The 25,880-nt window shown below is 44.8% G+C and overlaps 1 protein-coding gene and 2 long non-coding RNA genes across 7 annotated transcripts in view; 1 reads left to right on the top strand and 2 right to left on the bottom strand.

The window, feature by feature from the left end:
- LOC119166787 (chymotrypsinogen B) overlaps positions 1-25,880 on the top strand; it is a 1,014,345-nt gene that overhangs the window by 161,458 nt on the left and 827,007 nt on the right. For all 4 annotated transcript variants that reach the window (XM_075882532.1, XM_075882530.1, XM_075882531.1 and 1 more), the window contains exon 2: positions 5,175-5,341. In XM_075882532.1, coding sequence (XP_075738647.1) covers positions 5,175-5,341 — 167 coding nt within the window. The remainder of the gene's footprint in view (positions 1-5,174; positions 5,342-25,880) is intronic.
- LOC142783846 (uncharacterized) overlaps positions 1-25,880 on the bottom strand; it is a 577,947-nt gene that overhangs the window by 296,174 nt on the left and 255,893 nt on the right. The gene's annotated exons all lie outside the window — the stretch shown is intronic.
- The window catches only part of LOC142783848 (uncharacterized), a 156,416-nt gene that overhangs the window by 19,892 nt on the left and 110,644 nt on the right, over positions 1-25,880 (bottom strand). The gene's annotated exons all lie outside the window — the stretch shown is intronic.

Raw genomic sequence — 25,880 nt, 5'->3', positions numbered from 1 at the left:
GAGGAGTGGGACAACAAATATGAATAAGTAGAAAAAACAAAACAGCAGGATTAGAATAAATTTAATGTACTTTCAGAAAGGATTGATTCGAACGCGTTAGCGTCTGTGATTGAAGCGATCAATGCGGGAAGGTGGTTTCAGTCAGTACATGTTCTAGGGTTGAAAGAGTTGAAGTGCTGGTTTGTATGGCCGAAGGGAACCCCAACCTTGCAGTGATGGTCATTGCGTGCTGATATGTAGGCTGGTGGAAAAAACAGTTAATCAAAGAGGGTTCTGTTAGTGTGATAGATCTTATGAAAGAGGCAGAGACGGGAACTTTTGCGTCGTATTGAGAGGATATACAAATTGAGTTGAGCCTTCATTAATGTGACACTTGCAGTTCGAGAGTAGTTGGACAATATGAAACGTGCTGAGCGATTCCGAGTGAATTCAATGTTGTCTATCAGCATGTGAATATGAGGATCCCAGATAGGCGACGCATATTCGAGTTTTTGCCGCACTAATGATTGATACAGGAGAAGTTTTAGATTAATTAGAGCAAGAGAAAAATTTCGACGTGAATAGCCAAGAGTTAGATTAGCGTTGCATGTAATGTAGTCAATGTGAGCCTGCCATGACATGTTGTTAGAAATGTTAACACCAAGGTACTTGTAAAAAGAAACGTTGTTTAGGGGATTGTTATTAAGTAGGTACGAGGGGGTCGCAAATTTTGAAGGGTTACGAGCTATCCTCATTGATTGGCATTTATCTGTGTTAAGTTTCATTAGCCAATTCTTACACCACGAATAAATATTGTCCAGGTCAGCATGCAGGGTGTCAGTGTCGTTAGAGGTCAAAATTTCGCGATGAATAACACAATCGTCAGCATATAACCTAATGGCGGAGGAAATGTTATGAGGAAAATCATTAATTCATACTAAAAAAATAAGGGACCCAAAACAGAGCCTTGAGGCACACCTGAGGTTTCGGCAGTAGGAGGAGAGTTACATTCATTAGCAGTCACAAATTGGTCGTGGTTTTGTAAGAAGCACTCGATCCATTTCAAGATGTGTGGGTCAAGATTTAGCTTACTTAACTTTAAAAGTAGTAATACGTGACAAACTGTGCCAAATGCTTTAGAAACGTCAATAAATACACAATCAATAAAAGTACCACGATCAATAGCAGAGAAGAAATCATTACTAAAGCATAAGAGCTGAGTTTCACTCGAGTAACTTTTTCTAAAACCTTGTTGAATGTCGGTAAAAGAAGAATTATTCTCAAGAACGTTGACTAAGTTGGAGTAAATGACAAGTTCTAATAGCTTACATGACACACTAGTTAGTGAGATGGGTCTATAATTGTGGGGATCGTTGGTGTTACCTGAATTGTGAAGAGGAACCACCTTTCCCACTTTCCAGTCGTTCGGCAGGGTACTGGATTCCAAAGACTGTGAAAAAATTCTGGACAGTGTTAAGGACGAAAACAATACGGTGTTTTTGAGAAACTTGGCGTTAATTCCATCATATCCGGGGAAAGAACAGGGCTTGAGATTTCCAATTAATTTATTTATGCCCTCCCAATCCAGGTTTACTGGCTCCATTAGATCGTAGTTGTGAGTAGACAAGTTAGGAACAGTGGTAGGCGCCACGTTTACAAATGATGATGCGAATACACTGTTAAGAACTAGGCAACAATTTTTTTTAATAAATGATTCGCTCACAGGAACTAGGTCGATTTGTTTTTTGTTATTTGTACCAATTACCTGCCAAAATCTTGTATTGTTGTGTGTACGTCTGGGCTTGTAAGAATGAATATAGTGTAGGATGATTAATTTCCCCGAACTTGTTCAGCTGGTCCTACATTCTTTGGGATGCAACTGCGCTATTATTAGATTATATGTAGTCCTGCCATGATGTTTTTTCAGATTGCCACCGTATATATCAAGCCTTGGCTTTAACCTGTTTGAAGTCCAAAAGGTTGCTGTACATAGGGTACCTCTTAAGGATGCCGCGAGCTTTATTTTGTAGCTTCTTTGATTCCGTATACTCACTTATCTCCCAGACATTTCGCTTTTCACGAACATGATTTGACGATTTCGGTATTGCCATTTCTGTGGCTGCTATTATGACCTCAATAATTTTCTCGTTTATTTTATTGATGCTCATTGCCTGCGGAAAGATGTGTTCTAGTTTGGCATTCTCATGGAATAGGGGCTGGTCGGCGAGATGGATTAGTCAGTGGCGTGGTTTGGAGGTGATCGTGGGTAATGGCAGTGATATTTTGATAATTGCGGTTAAATAAACACTTTCGTACGAAGATTTCAGCACTTGCCAATTAAAATGGTTAAAACCAATGGCGAGGAAAATGCTCCATTGAGGAAGCTGAACTTGTGTGAGCCAGATGAAAAGTAGGTTGGTGCACCAGAGTTTAAAAGACAGATGTTGTTTAACGAAATAAAATCTTCAATTATTTGTCCTTCTCGGCCTGTTTTGTCACTGCCCCATAGCGTACCGTGGGTGTTGAAATCCCCTGATAAATCAAATGGTTCTGGGAGTTGCGCAGTTAAGGCCTCAAGTTGTTACTTGGCAGTAACTACCCACACAGGATAATGGTCCAAATACTTTGTAACCGCTTTTGTTTTAAATTAATTGAATAAATACAGATTGATTGATCTTCGTCCCAATGTCACCGACGAAGAAAACCTGGATGTGAGCGAGCACCGTCAGCGCGCTGAAGAGGCCCGGAAGTTCGCCCACCTACGCATCAAAAACGAACAGATGATGGATAGCCGCCGTTACAATCTTCGACGACGCTTCGTGGAATACCAGCCCGGTGAACGTGTTTGAGTATCGCCGCCTATACGCCGACGTTAACTCAGTGAAAAACTCCTGCGACGGCATTTTGGACCATACAGGATAATTCGACGGCTTGGCCGACTCGATTACGAGGTCGTTCCTGGCGGCATCATAAACTCTCAACGACGATGATCGTGATCTGAGGTGGTCCATGTCGTGCGCCTCAAGCAGTTTCGTGCGCGTTAACGAGCTCGGTGCATTTTGTTGTTGTTGTCGTCGTCGTTGTTGTTGTTGTTGTTGTTGTTGTTGTTGTTGTTGTTGGTGGTGGTGGTGGTGGTGGTGGTGGTGGTGGTAGTGCTTTATTGTAATTTAGTGCTTATACTTTCTTACATCATTTTCGGACTTTCATCTTCTGTAAAGGCATCGGGACGATGCCTTTTTCAGAGGGGGGCAATGCCACGTCCCTTTCTTCAAGTTTTGTTATCACCATGTTACACTATGTGCAGCGCAAACCACGCCTACGGCGTTAGAACAGCTTCGAGGCTTTAAAGATCGTTTTGTTAAGGTTACGCCCCACTCCGTGAATCTTTCAAATTATTCTGGAACCAACGTCGCCACAAGCGATAAAGCTAGAATGTTTGATGGCAAGTGTACAAATGCCGACACACTTCGCTGCTTGTCAGTTGATCGGCGGCCGACGCTGCAGTCACCGCTATCAGTGCAAGTGTGCTACTGTAAGCCCACTTTCTGTTTACTGGGCACGGGTTCGTCAAAATAAACAGTTTGATCTGACTATCCAGGCTTCTGCTTTCAGCCACGTCACGACCCCGTGACAATATCGCCGCCATCTGTGCAATAAAATGATTATAAGTGTGCGCTCTTTCCTATATTTCTTCTTTCGAAAACGTTCCCTGCGCACTAGAAAGTATATTTCTTTTAAAAGAACAGCCTAATAGCGAAAGTGACCCATTCTTCCAGAAGACAAAATGGGTCGTGTTGTTCAAGCCCGCATTAGCATGCCTTTCTTTCAGCACTAATAAACTAGATTATTGTTTGATTGCAGGGTTTTCAGTTTTATAGCGGTTTATCGTTGTTTCTTTTTTCAGCGCAGTCCGCTTTTTTCGCAAAGCCGAATTCAGAAAACGGTCACCTTATAGAGATTTAAGAACAGCCTAAAAAGAGAAGTAGCCAAAGTGTCCGTACTACATAGCTAGTACTGACCAAGCGTGCATTCTATTTTGACTTTGCTCCTGAAGGAGCTGCAATTTCAAATTGTTTTGTTAATTTACACTTTCTAACAGCGCCTTTTCTCCAGCTTATATAAACTGCAGCGCACGCCAATGGAGAGTGACGTTTGGAGTGCAGAAAAGCCTGGTAATATTTTCAGCCTAAGCCTGATTTGATTGATGATGATTGATTTGTGGGGTTTAAGGTCCCAAAACCACCATATGATTATGAGAGACGCCATATTGGAGGGCTCCGGAAATTTCGACCACCTGGAGTTCTTAACGTCCACCTAAATCGGAGCACACAGGCCTACGACATTTCTGCCTCCATCGGAAATGCAGCCGCTGCAGCCGGGATATGAACCCGCGACATGTGGGTCAGCAGCCGAGTACCTTAGCCACTAGACCACTGCGGCGGGGCATCAGCCTAAGCCTATCGTGAGCGTTTAATATTTTTTTGCTACGGTTGTTCTCCAGCCAAGCTTTATTACTAAGCTTGCTATACCCATCATTTGGTTGATATGCAAAAACGGATGCTTCCTGTCAAAGCTGTGTTCCACAGTTCATGAGCACAATATGGGTTTGTGTTTGTTTTTTCAATGGAACGTTTCAAAGTGGTGTTGAGCCTGCGTTGGCTAATCAAATTGGACGATTGGGCCAGTTGGTAATACATGATCTAAGAGTGCTACGTGTTAGAAAACACGGACGGGAAAAAAACGAAGATGGCGCTTGTCCTTGTTTTTTTTTTCGCCCATGTTTTCTACCGCGTAGTACTCTTAGATCCTGCATTAGCCTTCAGCATTGGAGTTCGCGCCCGCCACGTCGCTTGCCTTTCTTCATGTGCGTTTATTTCACACATTGTGTTTCCAACAACTGACCCGTACCATGCTTCTGGCCAGCGTCGCGTTGTGGCAGCATACGTTTGTCAAAACTCAAGATTTTTCCGACGCAGTGATAGGAAACGATTGCGTCCATATGGACAGCTTGGTGTTGATGCCCCTGCGGACATGCGTTATATTAATTTACAGATTGCGGCTAGCGTCCAACATCGCTTTGTCGGTAGCAATATTATGCTGCCGTCTACGGGAAAGCCAGTATTGTTTGATTTAGCATTGTTCATGAACACTTTAAGCCACTTTGACACAAAATAACAACATGATGGCCCTTCCAGGTGCTTCGGCGTATGAATTCGACGGTGTGACTATTAAACATGGCAAGAAGTTGATTATAAGCGGACAAACCGAGGGATACGTGCTCAGTCCCGGATTCGCGAATGGCACCAACTACCCGGGAAACTTTTACGGCTGTGTCGAGATTGAATCCACAAAAAGCAAACCGGTGAGTTTTTCCTGCAGAATTACTGCCACCAATTATGCAAAATGAATTAGAAGTCTATTTTGTTCAGTTGATGCCCATGAGTCCTAAAAAATGAAAGCAAACTAGAAGTAGAAATGTTTTCATTTTACAGTGAATTTGTTCGGGGTACTTCGGGCTGCACTATATACAGCTATAATATACCACGACAGCCATCCTCCCAGCCACATTCTTATTGGGTTTATATGTGAATTATACGTGGGAGTGCCAATCAGCGCCACTAGTAGCAATGGGGGCGAGTGTGGCACACTCTTTTGAACCTGTTTGGCGTCACGTGACACGTGAACTTATTACGAGTGGGCAGCTGACCAGTAGTCCCTGGTATACAACCTAAAGGCACTAAGGGTGCCTGTACGAGACCCTCGTTAATGAATTAAGGAAAGAAGTGTATACTTAAGGGCTGGTTTTTCCGTGTTTTTACACAATAACATTGAGAACTAAAAGACAATCATGCTCAGGAAAGTATAGAAGAAGATAATAAACCGAATTAGGATGAAAATGTGAAGAAGAAATGTGGGCGAAAAGGTAACTTGCCGTGGGCAGGATCCGAACCTGCGACCTTCGAAGGACACGTTCGATGCTCGACCACTTGAGCTACCACGACAGCCATCCCCCCTGCCACAATAATATAGGGTTTATATGTTAAATAAACGTAGGAGTGTGAGTCAGTGCCACCAGTAGCCATGGGGGCGAGTGTGGCACGCTCTTTTGAGCCTGTTTGGCGTCATGTAACACGTGAACTTATTACAAATGGGCAGCTAACCAATAGTTACTGGTATACAACCTAAATGCACAAAGTCACTATAAACTGGGACACTATACTCATAAAAGTGAGAACTGGGACACTATACTTTCTCTCGTCACGTTAACATATAATACTGCCATACAGCGCAAGACGAATTTCAGCCCTTTTTTTCTCGTGTATGGCCGTGTACCGACTTTTGTTGTGAACACCGCCTTTTTGTCCACATCTTCCGTTCTATCTTCATCTCTCCCGGAAGAGCTGCCGTGAAATCACCCGCGCCAACACTGCTACAATACAGGACAAGAGAAACACTGACATTGATGCAAAGCGTCGAGTTGTGTTCCGCCCAGGCGACGAAGTCCTTTTGTGGACACCTGTTCGTGCACCTGGGCTCTGCGAAAAATTCCTTCCCCGATATCTTGGTCCATACACCGTCCTGGAATGAACACCTGAACTCAACTATCGCGTTGCTTCTTTCAACGCGGCTCCTGGTCGCCGTCGCCGCCACATCGAGATCGCCCACATCTCTCGACTGAAACGGTATATTCGGCGTCCCAACCCTTTCTAACTTGCTGCCCTCGTTCGCGAAGGGGGGAAAATGTTGAGAGCGCTGACTATGTACTTCATCTTCATCTGTATGATCAAACAATTGTAGTGATCATCATCGCATGTCACGTGGGCTGGGGCTCTGGCTCGTGCATCTAGATTCAAAAAGATAAGCTGGTTACTGCCGTTGCGTACGTGGTCTCATAATATATATAAAGGAACAAAGGGCTTTTGGGTCTGGTTCAATACTCACCGAAAAGTCAAAACAGGCATGCGTGCGAAGCAGTTTTAGTGACTTTTCGCTCGGGGTCCGAGCTTCATCAGATGTTTCTATATTTCCGTCGCCCAAAGTTACATTGTGTTTGTAAAACCATAAACCTTTTACTTAAAAATCCTGCTGCCCGGTTCTTGGCCAGTCCCTTTTTGTGATTGATTGATTGATTTGTGGCGTTTAACGTCCCAAAACCACCATTTAATTATGAGAGACGCCGTAGTGGAGGGCTCCGGAAATTTTTACCACTTTGGGTTCTTTAACGTGCACCCAAATCTGAGCATACGGTCCTACAACATTTCCGCCTCCATTGGAAATGAAGCCGCCACAGCCGGGATTTGATCCCGCGACCTGCGGGTCAGAAGCCGAGTACCTTAGCCACTAGACCACCGTGGCGGGGCCCCTTTTTGTGGGTGTTCGCCAGTATAAGAAGGATAATCATCATCATCTGAGCCGCCCACTCTCGGTACTCGGACCTTCTGTAGCCAATTTTTAAATATCACCTTTATTTAGAACGTGAAATTGTATTGGTAGAGGGTCTGGATATTATTCCCTATGCAACAGACTCTTCCCAGTAGTAGGAACGCCAGCCAGAACCTGGAACTTACGCCAGTACACAGTGCTAGCCGGAGAGTTGCCCCTCTCACCAGAGGTTCATACTGATGAGTGGTGTTAGATTTGGCGCAGTGTTCAGGCAATAAAAGGCAGAGTTTGATGAATATGTTTTTGCCTCCACAAGCCGAACTCTGATGAAAGTCGAGCCTTACTACTCCGTGACCGAGAAAGGGTATTTAACTATTTTTATGTCCTTGGGAAATTTCGCCCTTACCTTTATGGTCATGCATTTGACGTCGTCACAGAACACAACGCTCTCTGTCGGCTATCCACTCCTAAGAAATTTTCTGGACAAGTTGCTCTCTGGGTGCTCAAACTTAAAGAGTTTGAGAGAAAGTTTGAGAGAGAAAAAGAGAAACATATTTCCACTTACTCGCATCCCACACATGGATCGAGTTAAAATTCACGTGGTTCGGCAGCTGGCCCGCGGCATCGGGTTACACACACACACACACACACACACACACACACACACACACACACACACACACACACACACACACACACACACACACACACACACACACACACACGTATATATATATATAGAAACTGATACGCTGATACGCAAGAAGCCAATCAATGTGCTAGCACTGATAGGGAAAGTACAGGAATTGAGAGTGTCGCTGCAGCAGAACAGGTACTCGGCTCTTAGTGAGGAAACCAACCTTATAGTAGATACAATGATAGATAATCTGACGAGTATCATTACGGAGTGTGCAGTGGAAGTTGGAGGCAGGGTAGTTAGACAGGACACTGGCAAGCTTTCCCAGGAAACGAAGAACCTAATTAAGAAGCGTCAAATCATGAAAGTCTCAAGTACATCAGACAAAATAGAACTGGCAGAGCTTTCGAAGTTCATTAATAGGCGTAAGGTATGCGATGTAAGAAAGTATAACATGGAGAGAATTGACCACGCTCTTAAAAACGGAGGAAGCGTCAAAGCAGTGAAGAGGAAACTTGGGATAGGCAAAAGTCTGATGTATGCACTAAGGGACAAAGAAGGCAAAATAACTACCAATATGGATAGGATAGTTAAAATAGCGGAGGAGTTTTACAGAGATCTGTACAGTAGTCGAGACAACCACGACCTTAATACTATAAGAACTAGCAGTAACCCAGATGACACCCCACCAGTAATGATAGAAGAAGTCAGAAAAGCTTTGGAGAGCATGCAAAGAGGCAAAGCTGCTGGTTAGGATCAGGTAACATTAGACCTGCTGAAAGATGGAGGATAGATTGTGTTAGAAAAACTAGCAACCCTGTTTACGAGGTGTCTCCTGACGGGAAGGGTACCAGAGTCTTGGAAGAACGCTAACACCATCTTAATACATAAGAAAGGAGATGACAAGGACTTGAAGAATTATAGGCCGATCAGCTTGCTCTCTGCAGTATACAAGCTATTTACAAAGGTAATTGCTAACAGAGTAAAGAAAACATTAGAACTCAATCAACCAAAGGAACAAGCAAGATTTAGAACAAGCTACTCAACAATTGACCACATTCATACTATCAATCAGGTAATAGAGAAATGCTCAGAATATAGCCAATCACTATACATGGCCTTCATAGATTACGAGAAGGCGTTCGATTCTGTAGAAATATCAGCAGTCGTGCAGACACTGTGGAATCAGGGCGTTGATGAAGTATATATAAAAATCCTGGAAGAAATCTACAGGGGATCAACTGCTACCATATTTCTTCATAAGGGAAGTAACAGAATACCAATTAAGAAGGGTGTAAGGCAGGGGGACACAATCTTCCCAATGCTATTTACCGCGTGCTTACAGGAGGTTTTCAGAAGCCTATAATGGGAACAGTTAGGGATAAAAGTTAATGAAGAGTACCTTAGTAACCTGCGCTTCGCCGATGACATTGCATTGCTGAGTAAATCAGGGGACGAATTGCAACTCATGATTACGAAGTTAGACAAGGAGAGCAAAAAGGTGGGTCCTAAAATTAATCTGCAGAAAACAGAAGTAATGTACAACAACCTCGAAAAAGAGCAGCGCTTCCAGATAGGTAATAGTGCACTTCAAGTTGTAAAAGACTATGTCTACTTAGGGCAGGTAATAACCGCAGAGACAAACCACGAGATTGAAGTAACTAGAAGAATAAGAATGGGGTGGAGCACAATGGGCAAGCACTCTCAAATTATGACAGGTAGATTGCCACTATCCCTCATGAAGAAGGTATATAACAGCTGTATCTTGCCGGTACTTAGCTACGGAGCAGAAACCTGGAGACTTACAAAGAGGGTTCAGCTTAAATTGAGGACGACGCAGCGAGCAATAGAAATAAAAATGGTAGGTGTAACCTCAAGAGACAAGAAGAGAGCAGAGTGCATTAGGGGACAAACGGGGGTTAAGGATATCATAGTTGAAATAAAGAAGAGGAAATGGACATGGGCCGGGCATGTAGCGCGTAGACAGGATAACCGCTGATCATTAAGGGTAGCGAACTGGATTCCCAGAGAAGGGAAGCGGGTTAGGGGGAGAGAGAAGGTTAGGTGGGCAGATGAGATTAAGAAGTTTGCGGGTATAAATTGGCAACAGCATGCACAGGACCGGGCTAACTCGCGGAACATGGGAGAGGCCTTTGTCCTGCAGTGGACATAGTCAGGCTGATAATTATGATGATATATATATATATATATATATATATATGAGTGTTTACTGTGTACATGTACAAGTTAAATTTCTCAAAACCTAATGCGCCACTGCCTGCCTACACTTTTGACACTTAATAAGAACTACACCTATTATAGTAAGTATCGTCATAAATTTGCTGGCTTGCGATGGCGTTACGCCAATAGAATATTTGGAAAGTAGCACAATTTATGCTGTCGATACGAATTGAGAACTGGTTTCAGTGAACTTACGCCAATTAACAAACGGGTATTATATATACAACTGCTACTTTTTATTATATTTAAGATAACCCCTTTCGCATACAGTTCTTGATTAGGAGGTACAGGCGTTCCTTCAGCTCCGCTCCCGGGCTCGGTTTCCTGGAGTTTGCATAAAAGAAGCAAAGTGAGCGCGAAAGCATGTGGTTAGACAAGAGAGCCTTTCAGAAAGCATCAATTATTATCTGCCGTAAAACTGGCAAGATATAACTTAGTCGTCACCGATATAAATTTTGTGACAACGTTACTTATACTCGGGTTTCTCATGAAACAATTGAGCGCATGTACTCTTGATATAAAAACTGCCGAGAAAACAAGCGCATGATTTAATGGCGGTTTTGACACTTATCTCTTTGTAGTTCGCGAGTAGCCACTTAAGATGTAGCGCAGCTCAGTGCGCTGCTTCAGTGAGAAGCTAGGCGGATACGTGCAAATATCGATTATACATTTCTTTTTTTGTGTTGGCAGGCTCTTGAAACATTAAATGTCTCGACGCAATTTCGGCGTGCCTGAATATTCAATCGTGCACCATGGCGCTTAGCAGGTGTTCATACTCTAATAAAGGCTCGGAAACACATTAAACGCGCTAAATATGAGCAAATACACGCTTTCGCAGGCTACGGCGGGCGTGCTTCCAATGCAGGCGCTCTCTAGATCTTCAGTACTATGAGACTACAGCGCCGCCGCTACTGTCACCCGCCGCAGAATCAGCCCAGATACGGCGCGGCTGCCTTGTTCACGCCACCACCCCCTTCTAGTACACTGTATTTAAAGCATGTGCCTGCAGTGTGGTCCTTTCCTCGCACGCTTTACACGCGTCCATCGGGTATAGGTGAGGATAATACAGGCGTAGGATCACCGGGCTGGGGCACGTATTTGTTTGTAAAAACCTGATAGTTACGGCCTGTTTTTGTCTAATTTGTTATGTGGTGGTGGGAATTTGTGTCTGTTTAGTCTGTAATGTTATGTAATGTCTTTGAATGTGGTCAGGCGATCACCCCATGATCATTCCAGTTGTTGTGTGGATAGCGCCATCACCCCGCTCTCGGAGGTGAAGGCTGCCACCGAATCGGCCACTGCTCGGTGAGTGATATCTTAAGCCAAGGTGTGGGCCGCCTGGTTACCTGCGAGCAGGAAGCTGGTGTCAGCCGGGATCCATAGAAGGAAGACATTCGCACTTTCAGTTTTGAGATACGAGGACGACGACGCCGAGGTCATCGCTCCTCGAAGCTCGCCGCCGTCCTTGTTCCCATTACTTGATTGTAGTATCCGGGCCACCAGACACGAGATGCGACCGCACGTGAAGCCACGGACGGCAGCTTGCGAGTCACTGATCATTACCGCATCCTCCTGTGCTGCGACGAGTGCAAGAGCAATCGCTTCCTCTTCGGCCGCCTCTGTGTGTTCTGTACGCACATTGGTGCTCGCGAGACATTTGCCTGTGCGATTCACAACGGCGATAACGTGAACACGCCTTCAGTTAATTTCCTCCTCCTCAACTTCTTCCCTCTGGGTACCACGCGTCATCCACGTACACCGCTTCGTCGCTGTTGTTATACATTCTTTGGAGGTCACTCGCTCTTTTGTTGCGGCGCTCCACGTCGGGTGTATGTTCTTGGGGAGTGGTGGGACAATGAGACGGTGGCGGGCCGCGATAGGAACCATCGTCTTCTCTCCGCATTGCATGTGGTATGTTATACCTAGAGATTCGAAGATGCGCCTGCCCGTCTCGGACTTGGACAATCGCTCGTATTGCGCAATGTCGTGCGCCTCGATCAGTTCGTCCAGGGTGTTGTGCAGGCCCAGCTTGAAGAACATATTGGTGCTAGTGTTGACAGGTATGCCAACCGCCCTCTTGAACGTCTTGCGAATCATACAGGTGACCTAGTTCCGTTCGCACGCCAGCCATTTTAGATAAGGGGCGACGAACGTTATGCGACTGATCGCGTACGCCTGTACAAGGTAGATCGCACAGCTTTCCCGCATACCACTGCATCTGTTCGTTATGCAGCGTAAGAGTCGAATCGTGTCCTCTACCAAACGTTTAAGTCTTCGAACTGTCTCACTCCTGTGACCGTCGGCCTGTAGATGTAGTCCCGATATCTTTATGTTCTCTACGCTCGGCATGGGAACGCCGTCCGTCGTTATTACTGATTTCTGATCTCCCTCCGCCGGGAAGGACGGTTTTGAGGCCCCTTCTCGCGGGTCTGTATATCAATAGCTTTGCCGCCAAACATTCAAGGCGCGTACCTCTCAAGAATTCCTGCACCACGTCCACGCCCATCTGCAGCGTTCACTCCACGTGGCCATCACATACTCCTCCGCGGACCCAGAGGGTGATGTCGTCCGCGTAAAGGCTGTGATGCAGACCATCTATTGTCACTAGTTTCTCGGGAAGGCCAAGGAGGACGAGGTTAAACAACATGGGCGACACGAGGGAGCCCTGCGGCGTATCCGAAGGACCCGTTACGAATTCCAGTGATTCCACGTTGCCGACAACGACACTCGCACGTGTGCCAGTGAGGAAGTCGCGTATATAGGTATAAAATTTTCGGCCTAATATCAGTCATCGGACACGGTCGAGAATCGCCGCATGCTCGACGCTGTCAAAAGCTTTTTTTAGATCAAAGCTGAGAATTGCCTGGGTAAAACTAGAAGTGTTGTCTACCATCTGATGTTTCAGCTGCAGCATCACGTCTTGTGTGGAGAGGTTGCGGCGAAATCCGACCATCGTGGGGGGGGGGGGGAGGGAGGGAGACGTCAGCGTCTTTGAGGTAATCAGTAACGCGAGTCAAGACAGCATGTTCCATGACCTTAGCCACGCAAGGCATGAGCGAGATCGGCCTTAGGTTATCGATTGTCACCTGCTTGCCCGGTTTGGGAATCATGACCATGCGGGCTCTTTTCCCCGCATCGGGAAGGGAGCCCTCTTGCCAGCAGTCGTTAACGTATTCCGTCAGTCACGTAATTGACTCATCGTCCAGGTTGCGTAGAGTCTTATTGGTTACCGGATCCGGGCCCGGCGCAGACCTGGTGTAAAGTTTTTCAAGACTGCCCTAATTTCGGCTTCACTAAACTCTGCGTCTAGCTTCTCAATGTTGTCTCCCTCATACATTGCATGCTGTGTTGTTCCTCCTGCTCCAAAATAGCGCTAGCGAAGAGCCTCGAAAAGTTCAGATTGAAGGGGGCAGTTATTTAGTGCATGGGCAGGGCAGATTGTGTTAGAACGAGAAATACTCATCGATTTACACTTATAATATTCAGTTTCATGCACCATGTGAGGCACCACTTATATATGTTATTCAAGTCGGATTGAAGGGTTGCTATGTCAGATACATCTGTAGTATATACAACGCAGTCATCCGCGAATGAACAAATGTTTGAGGAAAAGTTGTGGGGTATATCTTTATACTATATTAAAAATAAAAGAGTACTTAGGACGGACCCTTGAGGAATGCCTAATTTGACAGGAGTCCAATCAGATATGAGGTCATTCAAAACCACAAAATAAGAACGGGAAAAAAGAAAACTTTCAATCCTTTCAAGTACTCCAGGGTCAATATTTAGTGCACTTAGTTTGTGTAGAAGCAATACATGTTCAACCCTGTCAAATGCTTCTGAGAAGTCCAAAGTAAAAAATCCGTTATGAAGATACACGTGCAAGACATTACTAAAAGCTACCAGCTGAGTGTCACAGAAAAGGATTTTGCAAAAGCCATGTTGACACCTAGAGAAAAGTTTTTTTATTTCAGAAACGTAACAAAGTTAAAGAATACTCATTTATATTTATTTATTTATTTGTTTATTTCAAGACCCCCCGGGTCCAAGGGCATTACAGAAGGGAGTGGGTTACACAACATAATGAAAAAGCGAAAAATTGGTGGTTACATGGATCAGTGAAGGAAACCAACAAAATATGATGCACATTATAAGAACAAAAACAGGTATTAAAGAACTACAAAGCTTAACAGGTCTACTGAAAAATGAAAATACCATATTCCTAAAAATTACGGCGACAGGTTAGTTATAGCAGCCTTAAACATAGAGGTATTAGTCATCTCGACTACAGATTGGGGAAGGTGATTCCAACTTGCTGATGTACGGGGGATGAATGAATTGTAAAAATGGTTGGTGTGGCATGTGGGAATGCCAGCCTTATGACGATGGTCGATGCGAGCGGATACGTAAGAAGAAGGGGTTATCAATTTATTCTTAAGGACTGAATTGTGGTAATATATCTTGTGAAACAGGCAGAGGCGAGATATTGCTCTACGTTGTGAGAGCAGAGGTAATGATAAAGTTGTTTTCATGGAAGTGACGTTGGAGGTGCGATGATAGTTGAAAAGAATGAAACGAGCAGCCCGACTCTGGATGGATTCAAGCTGATGAATGAGTGTTTCTTGGCTGGGGTCCCACACATATGCAGCATATTTCATTTTAAAACGTACTAATGATTTATACAGAAGTAATTTTATTGGAAAGGAAGAAAGATGAAAATTACGGCGTGTAAAGCCCAGCGTGCGATTAGCGTTATTGGTTATATGTGTTACATGCATCTTCCTGGAAAGATCAGAAGTGATGAGTACGCCTAGATATTTGTAACATGACACAGGTTATAGGTAAGTATTATTAGGATGATAAGAAGGCAATGTTGTATCACGACGTGAAACGCGCATGTGCTTGCATTTGTTAGTGTTTAAATTCATGTTCCACGTGTTAGTCCAGTCACGATTACGGTTTATATCTGATTGAAGGAGATAAACGTCAGAGTCGCTGTTAATAACACGGTATATAACACAGTCGTCAGCGAACAGGTTTATTGATGAACACAGATTATCAGATCATTATCAGATTATCAGATGAACATAGATAATATTATGTGTTCCATTGTTTTACATGGTATTGAAGTTAACAACATGGGTCTGTAATTAGATGGATCATGAGTATCACCAGATTTTGGAATCGAAAAGATATTCCCTGTTTTCCAGTCGGAGGGTAATGATGAAGACATGTATGATTGTGAAAAATTGCTCTTTAAGATAATTGAGGAGTATACCGTGGTATTTGTTTAGAAATTTCGCCATAATTTCATCGATTCCGCATGAAGAAACCTTAGATGGAACTGAATAAACAAGCGCAGTTGCTTATTTTATTTTATTTTTTATTTAAGTACCCTAAAGGCCCGAACGGGCATTACATAGGGGGGGATAGAGTGGGGTTATGATCACAAGTACAGTACAGAACATAAATGAAGGCAGAGATGGTATACATGTCTACTACATCGAGAAACTGAAAGTGCAATCCAGAAACAACAACAATAGATTACATTGAATGAAAAAAGGGGTTCACGCGAAATGCACTTTAACACAGTAAACAAGAACAAAAAAGCGCGATCAGTACACTCAACAACAGTGTGCAAAAAAAAAAGAAAAAAAACTCACAATGACTCGGAAGGACATGTCGACTTTATGTGTTTTGGCAGAAAAAAACATGCTGAGACCATTTTTGTTGCTTTTGTTAATATGTTCTGCTGTTTAAACTCTACGACACATTTCCTTGGCTTGCGTTTTTACTTTATCTAGGCGAATGTCGGTACAACATTGGAAAACAGAGCCAATGGCTGTGACCGCCTTTTCTAGGTACAAGCGATTGGAAGAACAGTGAAACCACCCTCTCTGTCTGACAGCACGACACAAAGTTCAATGTCTCGCAAAAACTTAGCCGTCTTCCACAACGGAAGGCTGGTGCTAGTAGGCTTACCCAGTAGGAGAACGTCGACGCCTTCTGAGATGCATCTGTCCGAGTCCTCTGGTGAGGCGCGGCCAGCAACAGAGCACAACATTGAAAGAAGCTCGGGTGCTGACCTCTCCCGATCGATGGTGAACTTTAGACCTAGGGCGAGAGTGTTGCGAACATAGTCTGGGAGGACGACATCACTGCAGGAGTGGACCACATCCGATTGCCGGGGCTTGGTTGGGCACTACGCTCGAAGACTAGTTAGCTCACACGACCACAAGCTGTTCGCAATGTGTTTGATTTGGTCGCAGTACTCTCGCCATCTTTACCTAACTCACGGTGTAAGATCTGCTTGTTGAAGCTGGACAAACAGGGCGTCGTCGTACGTCGTTCTTGTCGGTGCTATTCAGACCGAAGAATCCTGCACACCCGTATACCATGGCCGATAGAGGGGTGGTAACATCCAAACAAAGCTTTAACGTCCAGAAGCAGGTGCTTGGTGCGAATGCAGAAGGTAACGGTGCGCGCACGGCAAATAGAGGCTGCGATGAGGGTTTTGAGGACTGATTGATGAAAAGAAACACACGTAAAAGAGCCTGAATAACTAGGAATGTAACTAAGAAGTGTGGCAGCTTGGGCTACTCGGTATGACATGACAATAGTTATAGCGCGAGAACAGAACGAAGACACTCTGTGTCGTCCAACGACATGAGCACTAACCGATTCCAACTGAGTTTATTGCACAGAGCGCGAAAATATGTAGAAGAGACAGTAAACCATGTCACAAAGACCATGGGGCTCGAAGAGCAATTCATGAGTAAGGGAATAACAAAAGCACCGAAAAGGGCAAAGAAAAGTCTACAAGGAAACGAAACAGAAAAGTAAAAGCAACATAACTGCTTGCGTGCGCTAAAACCTTCGTTCACATCACCCACGTTTACAACACCCTAGCCCTAGGTTCAAAGTTCACCGTCAACCGGGAGGGGTCCACACCCAAGCTTCTTTAAATTGGTGCGCTCTGTTGCTGGCCGCGCCTCACCAGAGGATTTGAACATATACATCTCAGAAGGCGTCGACGTGCTCCTACGGGGTAAGACTATCAGCACCAGCCTTCGGTTGCGGAAGACGGCCAAGTTTCTGAAAAACAATCAACTTGGTGTCGTGCCGTCAGACAAGGAGGGTGGTTTCGCTGTTCTTCCAAATTGATTGTACCTAGAAAAGGCTCTTACAGCTATTGGCTATGTCTTCAAATGTTGTACTGACATTCGTCTAGATAGAGAAAAAACGCAAGCCAAGGAAATGTGTCGTAAACTAGAGTTGAAAAAGTTAGCACAGAATATTAGCAAAAGCGGCAAAAATGGTCTCTGCATGTTTTTTATGCCAAAACACATAAAGTCAACATGCCCTTTCGAGTCATTGTGACAAAAAGTGGAACGTGGCAAAAGCAACTCGGCTTGTTTATTCAGTCCCATCTAAAGTGTCTAAAGCTTGATGACCCACTTGTGATCAAGAACTGGCAGGCACTGATGAAATTTTTCAACCAGGGAAATGAATGTAATGTTTTCGGTTTTTCAATTGACCTAAAGCACTTATACTACTCACTGCGTCATGATGAGGTATTAGATTGTATGGAAGATTCCCGCAATAATTTAGCAACCTTCCAGTACGGTTTCCGTAAGGGCCTGTCTACTACCACTACTCGCTTCTATTGTGCATACCTTTTCTTCAGTTCTCGACAAGTCCGTCCAAGTTGACGCAGTTTTCTTAGATCTCAGCAAAGCATTCGACAAGGTCTCGCATTCAGGTCTTCTCTATAAACGTAATATACTTAATGTTTCGCATCTTCTAATAATTTGGATTGCCTCATATCTTGAACATAGAAAACAATTTGTTGATGCCGGTGGTCACGTTTCAGATCTTGGATCAGTTAACTCCGGAGTGCCCCAGGAAAGTGTCCTGGGGCCTTTAATATTTCTGGTATGTATAAAGGACATAACCTCTTGTGTGCACAAAAGCGTTGGTATTCGTTTATTTGCGGACGACGGTCTTCTGTACAGAGCTGTTGAATCAACTAATGACCAATTACCCTCAACGACAGCCTGAATACTTTATCTAACTGGTGCGACATTTGGGGAATGCAGCTAAACCAAACAAAAACGGTGTACATGCGCATAACTAATAAAAAAGGTCCCCTTAAGTTCAATTACTGTGTAAAGGGAGTCAAAGTTTCTCAGACCAATAGCTTTAAATATCTCGGCTTAACATTTACAATTAATTTAAACTGGTCAATGCATATCGACAAAATCTGTGCATCAACTCGGCGTAAGCTCTGCTTCTTACGACTCAAACAAAAAAAATCCCCCTTCCACGTTGAACTTCTTGCATATAACACGCTAATCAGGCCTCGTCTTGAATACGCGTGTATCGTTTGGGACCCGTACACTCAAAAAGACGGTAACTTGAACAAATTCAGAGGCTGGCTGTACGGTTCATATATAATCGTTACCGCCGACATGACTAGTCTAACTCTTTAATGCAAACAAACAATGTCATGACCTTACAGAGCCGCCGAAAAATAACAAGACTCAGTTTTTTTTATCAGCTTCGGAACCGTAAACTTGCACTCGACCCCACTCCTTACGTAAACCTTATGTCCCATAGACCCACCAGTAACTTTCACCCTTGTAAATTTAACTCGATTTTTGCACGCACAATTTCAAACATTCCTTTTTCCCACGCATCATAAGTGATCGGAATGCCTTACCATCAGACACCTTCTTATCAAACATTGTTCCTCAGTTGTTCAACCAGCTTGTAGAATGAATTTGTAATGGTGCTTTTATCCTGTGACTGGTTTTTCCATATCTAGTTGTGTAATAATAACCTGAGCTACGCTACTGTGTATGATCATTGCTGCTTTCCTTCGCTGTTATTGGTCATTACCTTCTTATGTGCCATATGTCTTAAATATGCACTGATTAGTCTTCTCTTGTTCTCTTGTGTATTTTTCAATTGTTCATTGCTTATTTCTTTTGGCTCCCAATTTGTATTTCTTTTTTCCCCTCTTTTTTATTTTGTTTATAACTGGTTTTTCATCATTGGCATACCAACAAACCATTCCTGCTTGGGCCGCCCAAGGCCTGCAGTATTGTAAAAATAAATAAATAAATAAATAAATGAAAATAACATTGAAGTCTTCGGGGAATTGAACTTCTAATTAAAAATCGGCTTCGGTGCGCGAGATGTTCTTGACCTTGTTTTGCTGTACCTTACCTCTATTTTCATTCAATTGAATGATTGCATTTATCCGCAGAAAAAAGGAGTCTCAATCAGCTTATGCATAGCACCTCTACTCAGTGATTTACTATTGGCAAAAAAGGGCAATATATTGCAGAAAAAATTCGAAGGCACGCATGTCCTCAAAGTATTCAGATACGAGGATGATTTCTTCGTTATTATATTTGTAACCCTTTTATGTTCCCCTCAATTGCGGCTCAAACGATAGGTGTGTTTGAAGATTGTTTAAAGCCTCTTGTGTTGACACGTGAAATGCCCGAAATTGACAAGGTAGGCTTTTTGGATTTAAGACTGTTTCTTTAGCTCACAGCACATTTGTTGCTGTTATGAACCACGTACGCAAAACTTTCACTTCCTTTTTCTTTCGCTCACAGCAAGCTAGTTAGCGAGGCATAGGACGAAGCTGTCTTGAGAATGCCTTAAATAGGTCGTTTGTTCACATCTCTGCGAGCTTCAAAGCTCAAGTTTCCTGGCTTAAGGCTCCGGGTTTTCCTGAGGCGTTTATCGCTTCCGTTACTGAGACTATCCTGTGGACTAATAGGGCAAAGCAGAGACAGTGACAGGATCTGAGAAACACGCATACAGCATGTGACAGGATAGCGGGGGTTCCATACAAACACCAGCTATCACACAAGGTCAAGAAAATCAAAAAAATCGGAAAACGAGTGGGAGTTTGTATCCTGTTCTCTTCACCGTTCAAATTAATCAGCCTCACAAAATCTACAAACCCCATGAAAACGCAGTCTTCAACAGAATGTAGAGTTCAGCATAGAGACAGGTATGCGCATGCTCCCGGGAAGTTGTCTATAGGACCCCCCTTTCATGCTGTGCTTGTTATGTCGGAACGACCAATGGTGTCTGACCGATCGACTGAGAGAACAAGCTAACAATGTTAAAAACGGGAAAGAAGGTTTTCTTGCTCAGCACTGCACTGAGTGCAACTGTGTGCCCCTTTTCAAGAACACAGTGATGCTGTACAAGCGCAGGGATGAGCGCACCCGGGTCATCGTCGAAGCTGCGCATATGGCACGCAAACAGGTGTCATGCATTAGCAAGCCTTCCGTGTCTCTGTCCGAGAAGGAACTAAGGTTCCTCGAAGGCTTCGGTGTGCGCAAGTAGTTATATTTTCTTTTTTTTCTTTTTATTTTCCGTTTCGTTGTCTTATAGACTTTGCCTTTTTCTGTGCTTTTGTTTTTTCCCTTAATCGATCATTGCTCTTTCTGCCACATGGTTTTTTCCACATGGTTTACTGTATTCTCTACATGTTTTCGCACTCTGCGCAATAAACTTGGTTGGAAGTTTACGCTCGTGTCCTTTGTGTTCTTCTTGTCTTTGAGTCGTCGTTCTGTTCTCGTGCTATATCTATCGTCATGTTATACCAACTAGCCCAAGCTGCCACACATCGTGCTAGTGTCTTGTTAAACAATCATGCCTACACATTCCTCTGCCCACTCCATAAAGATTCTCGTCAGGTTATCATTTATTGTCAAGGCTTAGGCTGTTTTCCTGAATAAAAGCCGAGTATCTGTTCTGAAGCGAGACTCTGAATTCCTGTACTTTACCCCTCAGTACTTTACCCCTACTGACCTATCTCCAGCCTGCTTCATCCCTACTTTACAATTGAAGTCGCCTATAAGTATAGTATACTGAAGTCACCCATCAGTATAGTTACTCATTGCCAATTGCTGATTGATTGGTTTCTCACGTATCAGTTTCTGTCGCTTCTACTTCAAGTGAAGGCTGATTCGAGACCTTGGCATTTTATTGTCATTGCATCGTACTTCGCCAAGCACTTCTACATCCTTCACGATGCCTGTCTGTGTACTCAGCGTAAGATCTAATTTGTTCTTACTTTCCCCATTAGGGCTCATTCATGTCTCCTATGATGCACTCTTTTTCTGTAGATGGTATTCCAGATGCGTGAATTACTGAGTTCTGCGGATTCCACTAAAATCTTCACTCCGGCATTTCAAGTACCAATGCCATAAACCCCTACTGCCCTGTCTCCAGCCTCTTTCATCCCTACCTTACCATTGAAGTCGACCATCAGTACAGTGTACTGAAATCGCCCATCAGTATAGTCGCTCATCAGTATAGTTACTCATTGCCGATTTCACGTCTCCATAGAAGCTTTCAACTAATACGATATGATTGCTGGATCTAAGTGCGCAGGCCTGCACCACCTTCATTTCGTACCTCTTATTAAGTTTAATTCATATACTTGCCACCATTTCCTTAATGCTATAGTTTTCTTTTATCTTACCAGCTATATTTATGTTTGTGAAGAACGCCACACCCAGTTCTCTTCTGTCAGCCAAGCTGCGATAACGAAGGACGTTCCCATTCTTTAGCACTGTATAGGCCTCATCTGTCGTGCTTAAGTCACTGAGCCCGTTTACATCTCATTTAACACTCTCTAGTTTCTGGATTAGCACAGCTGGGCTTGCCTCACTAGATAAGGTTCTAGCGTTAAACGTGACCAAGCTCATGTTCCGATGGTGGCCTCTTCAGACCTAGAGATTCTTAGCACTCTCTGCAGCATCGCAGATTGGACAGCCACTGTGGTCAGTTGCTTCGTAGCCACTGGAACTGAGGGCCAATGGTAATGATTTCGTATGTGAGATTTAAGGTCCCAAAACCACCATATGATTATTGGAGACGCCGTTGTGAAACTCCGGGAATTTCGACCACTTGGGGTTCTTTGACGTGCACCCAAATCTGAGCACAAGAGCCTACAGCATTTTCGCCTCCAGTGAAAATGCAGCCGCCACAGCCGGGATTCAATCTCGTGGCCTGCGTGTCAGCAGCCGAGTACCTTAGCCACTAGACCACCATGGTGGCGTGAGGGCGAAGGGTAAGTCGGCGTATCTAAGTGGGAGGAAGTCGTGAAATACTGCACCGGGGTGGTCAATATTTATCTGGTGAGGGAGTGCATTACTGGCAGTGTTCACCGGTGAAGCCACACCCCAGGCCTTTTAACGCAATTCTTTCATCACTTTGATAACGTTTTTCGCCATAAATACAGGTACCTGAATACAGCGGTCGCCTTCATGGAAGAATTTTTGAACGCCGTCAATGTTTTCGCCCTCTCCGATAATTTCAAGCCTGCTTCGACAAATCTGCGTACGTAACCATCAATTCGACGTCAACCCAAGCATTCCGAAGCACAAGCAAGACTACTCACTCAAAACTGCGCTCCTGCAAGTCACGAGCTGCTTCTCGTCGTCATCAAGAATCCAACAGGTCACGATCGTGAAACATCATATCATAACAGAAGAAAGTGCCCGATTAGTCCATGAGAGCCTTTTTTAATTTCGGTGTGAGAATGCAAAGCCGTAAAGAAACAAATACACGAAATGCATCGCGACGACGTGATCCAGCCATTCAAGAGTCTCTGGGCGTCTCCCGTGCTGTTGACGAAGAAGAAGGATGGAAACCAACTTCGGAGTCGACTATTGTCGCCTAAACAAAATCGCGACGAAGGACATGCATCCCCCAACACACATAGATGACGCCCTGAATCAACTGCAAGTGCAAAGAGCTTTTCATCAATGGTGCTCAAGACAGGCTACTGGCAAATCTAAGTCGACGAGAAAGCCCTAGATAAGAGTGGCTTTATAACACCTGAAGGACTGTTCAAGTTCAATGTAGTGTCTGCGGTTTTTCTCGGCCCCATGATTTCCCAGCACGTCAAAGAATCAGTGCTGGCTGCCTCGAAGTGGAAGACTTTTTTGTGTATTTGAATGATGTCACTGTGATTTCGTCGAGCTACGTCGAACACCTCCGGGGCCATGAAGCTGTACTGTAAGCAAGCAAGACCTCCGAATTGACCCATACGAGGAGCTATTGTTCTAGGTACACGTCCTTAGCAAGTTCTGATTTCACCCCGACCCGCGGAAAACAGCTGCGATTGCCGCTTTCACACCACCTACTCACATGAAGATCACGCGTTGACTTCTCAGCCTGTGAGCTTGATACAGGCGATTCGTCAAGAACTTGTGCATCGCCGAGCCACTCATTAACCTTACCAGAACTGACGTGGACTTCAGGTTGGAAACGCTACAGAAGGATGCATTTCCTGGTACTAAAACGACACCTGAAAACGCCTTCAGTACATGTGCATTTCGACGAAACCACCGAGACAGAGATACATACCGACACTAGCAGCTAGAAGACGACTACGATGAAGAGCTGAGTTCATGACAGTGACTGACGTCCCTTTAAACCACGCAGTTGGTTTTAGTCAATAAGCTTCCTTATAAATCGGCGGAGGTGCTGGGTAGTCTTCGAAGCTGAAACTACGAAGTCGCACCTTACCTCCAGTGCCAGCAATGCCGGAAGAGCCCTCCAACCAAGGTACCCCGCAAATTCCCGACTCTACATGTCCTGGCGTGTTGCCACTGCGTCGTCCATCGATCGATCTTCAGCGGCACTGACGGCAGAGACGTTGAGGAGTGGCTGGCTACTTACCACAAGGTGAGCGCAGCAAACAAGTTGGACGATGTGGCTAAGCTGTCCTATGTCAGCTTTTACTTGTCCGGCATTGCTAGTCTCTGGTTGCGAAATCACGAAGCCGACATTGCCAGCTGGTATTCGTTCAAAACCTCCTTTTCGCTAGTCTTCGACCGTCCTGCTGTGCGAAAACTCCGCGCAGAACAACTTCGTGAGCGCGCTGAACAGTCAGAATAGACCTTTACCAGCTATATTGAAGGTGTTGTTGACTTTTGCAAGCGGGTAAACTCAACGATGCTCAAAGCCAACAAAATCAAACAAATTCTCAAGGGCATATGCGATGACGCATTTCAAATTTTGTTAGCCAAGGGCCCACAAACCATAGACGACCTCGTAAGCTTGTGTCAGAGTTTCGACAAACTGCGCAAGCAACGCGCCCTAACAGGGTGCTATCTGGAACAACGTGACTCGATGGTGGCTTTAACTCTCGGAGACCAGAATGACATGTTGGCTCGCATAAAGCAGTTCGTGCGTGTGGAGGTAACTCGGCAGCTCTCCATTTTATTGAGCATGCCCCAATCAGCAGAAACGCATCCTCTGTCCCCGGCCATAAGGCACGTCATACAAGATGAGGTAGCTGACGCTTTGCCTTTCGCTCGTTCACCACCTCTGGAGGCCGCACCCTTGACTTATGCGCAAGTCGTTGCAGCCAGAGCACCTCGACAGCCCACTTATGCTACCTCACCGGTCCCTGTTCGGTCATCACCAGTTCCGTTCAGCCAGCCTATTGCGGCGTTTCCGAATCCGCGGTGCATCGCAGGTAACAGCCCGATTTGCTTTTCTGGCGGTTACGCAGGACATGTGGCTTGCTTGCGCCACCACCGCCCTCTCATTCACAGCGACACGATGCAAAGATTTGCGCACGACTCTCGGCGCTTTAAAGACAGAGCACGTCAACAAGCATCCTCTTCACCCGACCACCCCCGCACCCCCTCAGTCAGTCACTGATCTCCATCTTCCCGACATCGCTTTCTGTCACCTATGTGCCGTCAATCCTGCCCTTCAGACGCAGAAAACTAGATGCCGCAGTTCCCGAGGCACGAACTACGTCGTCGTCAAAATAATCAAGTCCTGCCATTTCTCCGTCAAACCTCATCAACGTTTTTGTGGATGGTTACCATACCCTTGCGCTTTTGGACATTGATGCTGCCGTTTCAGTAATTGACTTATAACTTTGCCGCCTGCTTTGGAAGGTTACCACGACGCCAAAGGGAATGTCCCTCCGTACTGTCAGTGCTCACTATATTCGACCATCAGCTACCTGTACCAGAGACGTATACCCTTTGCCACGCATCTACAACGCCCTGGACTGCTTGCAAGGTGCTGAATTCTTCTCATCGCTAGACCTACAGTGTGGTTATTGGCAGGTCCCCATGACACCACCAGATCGCCCAAAACTGCCTTTGTGACGCCCGATGGGCTATACGAATTTAATGTATTGCCCTTCAGCCTTTGTAATGCGCCAGCAACATTCTAAAGGATGATGGATAGCGTCTTGCGTGAGCCAAAATGGAAGACATGCCTGTGATACTTAAACAATGTTGTTGTTTTTTCTCCTGATTTTGTCAGCCACCTCCATCGGCTCAGCGAAGTCTTGAGCTGCCTCACGAGCGCAGACCTTCAACTAAACATCAAGAAGTACCACTTTGGAGCTCGGAAGCTTACAATACTTGGCCACGTTGTCTTAAAACATGGCGTCCTTTCAGACCCAGAGAAGCTTCGTGCTGTCGCTGAGTTCCCGAAGCCTATGACTGTGAAATCGTTCGCAGCTTCGTCGGAGTGTGCTCATACTTTCGCCGCTTTGTGAAGAACTTTGCTTCCATAATCGCACCACTGACACAGCTGATCACTGGCGATGGACACCTCTCTGATT

The sequence above is a fragment of the Rhipicephalus microplus genome, unplaced genomic scaffold, assembly GCF_043290135.1.
Source record: "Rhipicephalus microplus isolate Deutch F79 unplaced genomic scaffold, USDA_Rmic scaffold_12, whole genome shotgun sequence".
NCBI lineage: Eukaryota > Metazoa > Arthropoda > Arachnida > Ixodida > Ixodidae > Rhipicephalus > Rhipicephalus microplus.
Note: the sequence above shows the minus strand (reverse complement) of the source record. Positions and strands in the feature narration are given on the sequence as shown.